Raw genomic sequence first — 9,851 nt, forward strand, 5'->3', positions numbered from 1 at the left:
TACTGGCTGCAGGTACAAAGAAGCATTTCACTGTGCATTGTACTATGTATAACTGTGCATGTGACAAATAAAATCTCTCTTATCTTATCTCTTGAGTTGGTCGAGAGACATCACAGACTACGTGTTGAACACTAGCGAACTATAGCTTGCTGTTTTTCAGAACCAGTACAAAGGTAATTAGTAGGGGACCAAGAAGCAACTTCAGTGTTCCACATCATCTTCAACACCATCCTCATCATTTCTTTTCTGCTTCACTATGTTAACAATTATGCACAAAAAAAACCAAAACGTTCTGTGTTCCTGTTGGTCAACATCACAGAACACATCATAGAAGTCGTCTAAGTAGCCGAAAGACAGAAAAAACATCTGAAAATGCTAGATATTTTGATGGGATGTTGTGAAGCATCCCATAACCTGCATCATTTGTCTTCCACAGTTGTCCTAAACCCCCAGAGGTCCTTGAGGGGTTTCCAAGGGTTCCCCATGAAAAATGGGGAATATTTTAATTTCACTAGTATTTCATTGATTAGAAGTTAGCCCAATGAGACAATGACTATTCTGTTCAAAGGTTTTACACGTTTCACTGTATAGAACTGTATAGACTGTTATGGAATAACTAAATCTCTGAGACTACATCTCATCAAATACAGGTCCACGGCCTGATGTGTATCAATCTGGGGGTCCTTGACACTAAAAAGATTGAGAACCACTGCACTATGATATACTACATTGGATAAAAGAGGCACGTAGTAAATAGCCAGATATTTCTCTCAGGAGGTAGTGGAGATCTAAACTGAGCTATGAGGATGTAAATTGCCAGAAATATGACGCCAATTAAATGCGGACAGTGCAGACCTCCGCCAAGGTCCTTTGTTGCTGTGATTCACTGCCTGCAGGTACCGCTTGTAGGGAGAGAGGGGCTTGTTTGGAGGAAGGGCTCAGCCAGTAGCTAGGTTTATAAGAATTGGCCTTAGGGCAAACTAAGTTCAACAGTTAGACAACATACAGATAGCTTTTTTTTTTTTTAGCTCGATTAAAAATATTCGCTAGTAGATTAACACACGCGCTGGGGTTGTAACAACTGTGGACAATGCAGGTGAAAATATCACTTTTCTACTTTTTTTTCGTTTTTACTGGGGTTTTGTTTACTGAACTTGAGTAAAAAAAATTACCATCACTTCACTTGGTTTATTGTGCGTGTGTGTGGAGGAGTTGAGCTATGCCCTCGATCACATGGAGAGGACAGAGACATTGATGTGAATGTTTAATGTGAATGAAAGAGAAAAATGTGTGTATGTGTAATGTGTATCCGCCCTGTGATTCAGATCCGCTCTGAAATTGAATGGGCTCTTCCTTGGACCATGCTACACCCTTCCATCAAGTTTTATGACAATCAGGCCAGTAGTTTTTCCATAATCCTGCTCACAAACAGCACCTAGAACATAACCTCCTTGGCTTAGCTCCTTTCAGTTTGCAAAATAATAAGATGCCAATGTTGTGTTTTTAGCTTGTTTTGCAAACCCCCAGTGACCAAAAGAAATCAGTTAATGCAGGTTTGTATATAGCAGTGCATTTGTCAGCAGAAGTTCCTTTTATTCTGTGTTTTTTTTTAATTATGTTTGTTATTTAGTTAGCTGTTTTTCTTTTAATTACACCCCTGGGTTTTATCATTGAAATGTGTAAATAAACTGTGTTGCAGAGTCCTTAAGGGTGTGCATTAAAATGATTTAGAAGAAATGTTGCTCGAGTCACATACTGTATAAACTCTCCCTACTTCTTCTCTGGAAGATATGTGAGCTTTGATAAAAGCTAACCACCATATGGGGTTGGAAATGGCTGATGTGAAACCGCTCATTAGCCAATTCTGCCCCCCGGACAAAAACATGCAAAGAAGACAGATGGCATATCTAGTGTTATGTGAATACAGATCATTGTAAAGACAAAGACATGCAGATGAACACAATTGTGCAGTGGATCCACTGGAGCAGCAGGTGAAGCTCCAGGCACAGACCAATGTACTGTAATGTTAGAAAACTGAGCATGGGATGTGAGGTCACCGGTTCAAATCCCAGCAGCCAAATGTGTGGGAAGCAGAAGGGGACTCACATTAATTTTCCACAACCCAAAGTAGTTATTATTATACTCTATATGTCGGAGTGGGGTGCTTTAAGCCTTGTAGCTGTTTCTGAGAAACCAGACTCATTTGAAACACAAGCGGTAGTCGGAGCTTTGATGTTTGATATGACATGATGCACCATCAGGATCTTTGTCATTTTAAAGCTCCTGGCTCAGCTCAGCAGGCGGGTCTGTGGCACACGGGAGAAAAGATCTGCAGGGATTTGGCTGCGGATGACAGGGAGATATTGCCACCTCCAAATCTGTGTGTCTGATTGTATGTGTGTGTGTGTCTTAGATATAGGACCTGCATCAAGATATTTATATGAATCGTAATGAAGAAAATGCATATGTAAATATTTGAAAGTTGGAATGTGGGTTTGTTTAGTCATAAAGGTTGACTTCTAAGACACTACTGCTTCTAAAGTCCACTAGGGCAACAACTAACAATTACTTTTACTTTCATTATTGATCATGTGATCGTGTGTGAATGAGTTAGTTTCTGTTCGAGGACTTGCCATCCTGATGAATTGTGAAAGTGGAATGGCACTAGTTTAAAAGCGTTGATGTCGGAAAGACTAGAAAGCGCTATACAAGTACAGGTCCATTTACCATTTACCATCACTATCACATAGGACAGAGAAAAGCCACAAGTGCCCACAAGTGAGAACCTGGAACCAGGTAACTTTTTGCATTTGTGATTTGATTGTCAAAAATATTTGCCAAATGACTTTCTGTCTCTTTTGAACATTTTCCACTTGAATTAAACTCATTGGCCTGATGTAAGTGCTACAATTAAATGTCAAACTTCAAAATGTCAAATGCCATACCAGCTACATCACAATCATTTAATGTCACATTACTGATTAAATCAAAACAAAATATTTAAATTAATTGATTAGTCAAAATGGAGAATGTTTAATCGTTTCATTAAATATTCCTTTTAATAGGAAGATTTACTGCTTTACTGTAATATCATTGTACAAGGAATACATTTTGGTTTTTAGACGATTGGTTGGACAAAAAAAGCAATAAGAATCACTTCCTTTTTACGTTTCATAGGTTAACCATTTCGAAAATTGGTAGAATCGTTGCTCTGGTGAGCAGTCTAGTGGAATACAAACAATGTCAGCATCGATTTGTGTGAGCCTGTAAATGTTTTATAATCAAACTCAAAATCTGACAAGTTATAGCCTGATATTCAGGTAGACGCAACTAAAAGGTCACAGGTTTGAATTCCGCATCACCACACAAAGGATGTATCCATCAGCTGTTTGAAGACACTGAGCTCCTGCTACCTGCTGACAAATCTGTCTGGATACAAGTGTCAGCTAAATGCCTACAATGTAAATTAAAGTGTCAGCTAAATGCCTACAAATGTTAATTTAAACATGATGGTGGGTTTGGTAAGCCTAGTGTTGCTTTAGGAACTGTGCTGCATGCAGTGGACAAACACTGGATTTGTAAACATTAACTAATAGCATTCATGTGTAAATCACTATCTTTCACCCTAGTGTGAGATATAAACATCAGTGTTTCCTTGGTACAGCGGTTTGATCCTTGTAAGACATTACTGTTTTATTAGATACAATATGTCAAAGTGCAGAGAGACAGGAAAGATCAGCGATTGAGTAGGAGGCAGAAAGCAATATGTACATTATTCATCAGCAAGATTAAATCCCAGAACGTCTCATTTACTAGACATCTAGTCCTGTGAACCACCAGGATGCTCTCTGAGGTCTCGACACTTCTCATATCTCCAAAATAGGATGCAACTTCCCAAATGCTATATCTGTAGAATATTTGTGATAAAAAGCATTTGTGTAATTCAAAATAAATAGATTTCATATATTCTATCTGTCATTGCTGGCACAGTTGCTGCAAACTTTGAAATCATCTTTAGCTGCATTTTCTGAATTTAGATCCAAAATCAAACTACTGCATTCACACTCCCTAATGACCTCAGCTGAGGTTCCTGAATTTTTCATGCTGAAGATACGAGTGCACCATCAAATCTCAATGTCTAACCTGGCAGCATTTCTCTTGGTTAAAAATTTATTTATTCAAATAGATGGCCGCCCCATACAGTAACTGGGGGTTCCTCTTTTCCAATAAATCTCCAATTTTCCCATTTTGTCCTCGTCATAGTGTACGTAGTACGGTAAACTTTATTAGCAAACAGTTGCTTGTTTCTTCTACAATCTAGCAGTTACTGAGCAGCATGCTCGTTATGATTTCAATTCTATTAGCATATGTACATGCACCACAACATGTACAGAGCCTAGTGTTTTGCTTAAATTCCTAGAAACTTAATCTGTTTGTGGTTTACCTGAAGGTGTGGGACATCTGTCCTGCTCAGCTTTGCTGGGGGTTTTCCCAGAGGAGGATGGAGTGGCAGAGGGCCTCTCGAACAGTTTGTCCTCCATGTTGGCCCTCTTGATGTAAACACACGACTTCCCCAGCAGCACAATACTGTTCAACACTTTAAGTGAAACCAGCCTGAAGAGGGAGAAGGCAGCTGTTTAGAGAGATGCATTTCCTACTGAAGGCAGTGTTTAGGGAAAGTGAATCAAAAACAACTTCTTCTTCTACTGTTGAAACTAACTTTGCTGGATGAATTAAAAAAATAAATAAAATAAAATAAAGCATCCTCAACTCTGATGTAGACGTACACAAACATTTCTGTCTCATCTGTTTATGGAAGCTTTAATTTATGAAATCAATAATCACAGAATATTGGAATATTGATAAAACATTTCAGATCAGCATGTGTGCCATTTTGCTCATTTGAGTGATGGATTCAGCACCCAGATGAACTGTAGATTAAGAGAATAAATAGAAAGATTAGTCATAACTGAACAGCCTATTGCAATCTTTCTTGCTGTTACGGCAGAGTTATCACAGCGCTGTCTTGAGCTGGGCCACAGTTATAATGAATCTCTTCTTCCATCTGGTTTGGATCGCCGCTGTTCGCATCCCACCACTGACACCAAGATGTTGATGTATACCATCCTTCTGTGTTTCTGGGCTTTAATATAAGGCCCAGCCTCTGACACTGTGATGAGAGAGAGACAGACACATTTGGGTCTGTGGACCACTGCTCGCTGTGACAGAGCGTTTCGGACTGAGAGACTCAGCATGGCTGAATCTTTGCCAAGGCAGAGCGGTCTGTTCAAGCTGGAGCTATTTTTAAATCAGGGGGTGGGGCGGGCCAGAGATGGCACTAGAGATGACAACATTGCATTCTTTGCCTTGAGGGAAACTCTTCAATGGTACGAGCCCAATGGGATCTGGCAAATGAGAATGAGCGAGGCAATCAGCAGCTCAGCACAGGGAGAACGTGAGGGCACAGTGTTAATGCTTACGTAACTGTATGTGTCTCTGAATCTGAGACTGTGTTTACGACAGTGCCTGCATGTGTTAGTGTGCATTTAGTCTCTGCAAGCATGTCTGTGTACAACACATGAGAGTCTGTGTCTGTGGGAGAGCCTCGCACACTATCATTGAACAAAAAATGTAAGCATTTAAATATTCACTTGTATATATGACGAAACAAATAGTGTTGAGATTCAAAAATATGGAAATACAGACTTTGACCTCAATTTCAGTGGTTTATGCCTGTACTTCAATAAGGAGAGGGAATGGATAAAAACATATCTTATCACCAGATTAATGTGCATGAACAACTTAGACAACCAAAATCACTTTCAGCATTTAAATCTCCTCTTGAGCTGCATTTTTACAGTCAGATTAAAATATATGCAGCATATGTAAAATGAAAAATGCCATGTGCCGTACAACAAGTACAGCAATACACAACTTTACAAGCTCCCAGAATTTCGGTGGCTCGGCAGGGCAATCTTCAATAAAACTATGTCACATCGGTAATATCTAAAGGTCAAGTGTGTAGGATTTAGTGGTTTCTAGCACTGCAGCTGCATATTATAACCCCCTCATCTCACCCTCCCATTCCAAGTAGGTAAGAAAAATGACAGTGGCAACAGAATTCACGAAAAACGCTAAAGGCCCTGTATAGAGCAAGTGTTTTGTTTGTCCAGAAGAGGACCCGCTCCCTCTGTAAATAAAAACTGCTCATTCTAAGGTAACAAAAACACAACCATTTTTATTCTCAGGTGATTATACATTAGTGTGCATGCATATTATATTCCATTTCTGACAGTAGATCCTCCTAAATGTAACACAGTAAACCTTAATACAACAGTATAACTTGAATAGACTTACCCAAGATAAAAGAGGAACACACATGTGTATGAAAGAGCCCCCTGCACCTTCACCGAACTCATCACCACTCGGATAAGCTGTAAAAAAAGAGGTCATTTTGACAAAAGAAAATATGATGAATTTAAACAATGGTGAGAACCATCAGACAGCTATTATCAGCTTGCGACATTAAGTACAACTTTGTTAAGAAGTTCTGGCTAATGTTTATGTGACACTGACTGTCTTCTAGTATTTAGTGACTGACAACAGAGTGCAGCTTCTCTTACCAGAACAGCCAAAGGCAGAGGGATGAAGCCCATCCTCCGTGCCACTGAGTCACTGTAGTCTGTACAAGCCTACACAGTGACGGACAAGCAGAGGTTACAGCACTCAACAAAACTGCATTGATTAGCTGCGTAGGCTCAATGCTTGCTGTTTATGGAAGTATAATAAAGGCTGTATGAAGGCTTACATTCTTCTGTCGACTGCTGACGAGATCAAAGGCTAAACTTGCCCTGTATTCACTGTACACCTGGGATAGACACAAGAAAAAAAGGGAGTATAAGAGCGATACATACTTACAGTATGTATGTGTATACTGTGTGTGACAAGACATTGGCTGGCGATTGACAGTAATTTAGAAATGTTATGTTTGCTTCTTACATCTGCAGTGATGTCGTTGAATTTGGTGATGAAAGCATGTTTAATAATGTCAACAGCAACTTCAGAGGTGACGACCATAAAGACATCAGGGAACAAAACCCACAGGTGGTCTGAGGGGGAAAAATGGAAAATGTGTAACATGTTCTAACTTTAAAAAGTTACGAAAAAAGCATCAGTAAACATCTGCTTCAGCACAAAAAGCAACATTAGCATTCATTTGGCTTCTGTTTCATGACCTGACAAATGTAGCTCCAAAACAGTTACACTGTCCTTTTAGTGGTTTTTCTCCCCACCAACTACAGAGATACTAAACCAAAACAGGAAAGTTGCGGTCCAAAAAACAAAACAATGAGCTGAAACACTAATCCGGTGATAACTAAGTCACTATGACGAAACGCCATCACGAGTCATGTGATCCATTGTTAATACAAATATACGGATTAGTCCGGCTGTAAGTAATATAAATACTCACACAATTTAATGGATGTGAAGTTTGCAAATGTTATGTACACATGTTTTTTACAGTTACAAAGTACAATGACAGTTTGAACAATATATGACCAAGTGGCTTATGACAGTTTACAAAAAAGCAAAACAGCTTTGGATCTCATTTCATCCGTTCGTAACTATCAAAAAGTATTTAACAGGTAATTAGCAAAGAGCAGGTGCTTTGGTTCTGTATAATGCACACAAAGAAGTGCGGGTACAACTAATGCAGCATGGAAGGTAAGTCAATTATTGGGAGCTTGTGATTTGTATGCCGCTTTAGCAACAGAAGGTTGTAACTCTTCAAGTATTAGCACATCAGTGTTATGATTTCAGCCGACAGGCCACGTCTGTCATCTACTGTGTGTCTGGCTTTGAGACTGGCAGGAGGAGCTGTTTTCAGAGGGCTGTCGTACAGAAGCACCCAGCTCACATCCATCACTCTGCTCTGTTGCATTCACTGAGATTTGTTGGAGAGAAAGGTCCCCAAGGTGTTGCAGTGGGTCAACCAAAAGCAAAACAGCAGGGAAGGAGCTGCTCAGCAGATTTTCCTGAATTTTTACCATGACAAGTACTGAACCCCCCCTTACTAGAGTGGATTTCTTTTTTTTTAGCTTTTGAATTTGACAAACTACAGTGAACAAACCTGGGGCAGCATGCTGTCGGTTTGTATTTATTCTAATATGAATAAAATATATATTAAACTGCAGTTTAAGTAAAAAAACCAGATCATTACCTGGGTTCCATGCAAACTGCTCCATATTCCTGAGACAAACGATGAGCAGGAGAACGTAGCTGGTGAACCGTTCTTTGATATCTGCAAGATTAAATAAGAATTTTTGTGATTACAATCTCTGAACTCTGGGGCTACTTGGTTAAGAGGGCCACATTTATGGCTCATATTGTAGTTGTGTTTAATCAGGTGGTGTGAAAGACAGTTTTAAAGGTGTGAAATCTGTCAGTTTTACTGTATAGCACTTTGATAAAAGAGGTGCTAAGAGAAAAGTCTGAAATAACTCATTGTTCATACGTTATAGCAGCATATCACAGTTACTTTGGCTTTTAGTCTTATCACACTGTGAACATCCATGTAGAATTTAAAGACACAGCTGTAAATGTTTAGCACACCATTGTGTGTGTTGATAATACCATGCTAGTTAGGAGTGTGCTCAGCTCCATTAGCAGGGAATCAAGATGTGAGTGAACATGAGAGGGAAATGGCGGCTGATTAAGGCTTATTGTCTTCTGCTGTCATTCGAATACAAAGGGAGTGACTGAGATGAAAACCTGCTGCCTTGGGAAATCAAAAGGGCTCAATACATTTAATATCTCTGTATTCAGTGTGTCAAAGCCAAATGGACTGACTACCTCACAACCTAAAACACTGAGTATCACATAGACATCACCAAATCAATACATGTATTACTAAATCTTAAATGTTAATTTCTCACACCTTTTTCTTGGGTTGTTCCTTGTTTTGAATGTTTTTCCATTACAGATTGATGCTTAACATTTCACAAAAATAAATTGAATGAGTCATAAATCTATCCAAGAGAAACTGACAAAAGTATTATGTTTCATATGCAGCTCTACAAACAAGGGGTTTGATTTGAAAGGATACTGAAATAAATAAGTAGTAAGTAATAAAAAAGTATTTAAAGATATGTTACAAAGGGATTTTTGTTTTATCGTCTAACAATCGTTGATCTTCTGAAGAGAGAGCTCAGAGATACAAGAATTATGTGATGAGAAGTAAGAGTAAGTCATTTCTAAGACAAATTCTTTTCCCTTTTGTACACTCAGCAGTAGGAGCAGTAAAAGGCTCATGGAGCAATCGATGATCACAGATCTTGGAGACTGTGAGACACTCACTCTATGAATATGTTTACAGGTAGTTCATTTTGTATGTGTAAATTCTATGTAGATTGAAAAACATTCATACAATACAAAATGCAATAGTGTTCCAGTTCTGGAAAAAACTATTTTGAATAAAAGCATATGAGTATGACATAATCGTTTCAGTACTTCAAATGATGAATGTTGGATTTCTGAAATGACACTGAATATCTCACCACTGTTGGACATTTGGAATAAGTTGTTCTTTTCAAATTTCTTGAACACACTTCCTTTGATCTCCACAAACTGTTGAAGAGAACAGAAGAACAAAGAAAGAAATGAAGTTAGCAGCAGAAAATACAACACAAACGATCATGTTGCAGCGACAACAGTAAGATTTCATCATCAATGTGTTGAATGTTTCTGGGATACATCTGCATACAAATTATTTAAGTAAAATATAGTTTGTGAGCATGTGTGCATAGATTTAGTTTGTGGATGAGTGTAGCTGCTGTGTGTGTGTGTGTGTG

General features: G+C 38.8%; 1 protein-coding gene across 1 annotated transcript in view; it reads right to left on the reverse strand.

Annotated features, from left to right (window-relative positions):
* The window catches only part of tapt1a (transmembrane anterior posterior transformation 1a), a gene marked incomplete in the record, with an annotated part of 24,749 nt that overhangs the window by 5,124 nt on the left and 9,774 nt on the right, over positions 1 to 9,851 (reverse strand). The window contains 7 exon segments of the mRNA XM_035668892.1: positions 4,445 to 4,614; positions 6,358 to 6,434; positions 6,624 to 6,692; positions 6,809 to 6,868; positions 7,000 to 7,109; positions 8,222 to 8,302; positions 9,558 to 9,627. Of these exon segments, the coding sequence (XP_035524785.1) occupies positions 4,445 to 4,614; positions 6,358 to 6,434; positions 6,624 to 6,692; positions 6,809 to 6,868; positions 7,000 to 7,109; positions 8,222 to 8,302; positions 9,558 to 9,627 (637 nt within the window).

The sequence above is a fragment of the Morone saxatilis genome, unplaced genomic scaffold, assembly GCF_004916995.1.
Source record: "Morone saxatilis isolate NCDOM2014 unplaced genomic scaffold, NCSU_SB_2.0 Contig22, whole genome shotgun sequence".
Classification (NCBI taxonomy): domain Eukaryota; kingdom Metazoa; phylum Chordata; class Actinopteri; family Moronidae; genus Morone; species Morone saxatilis.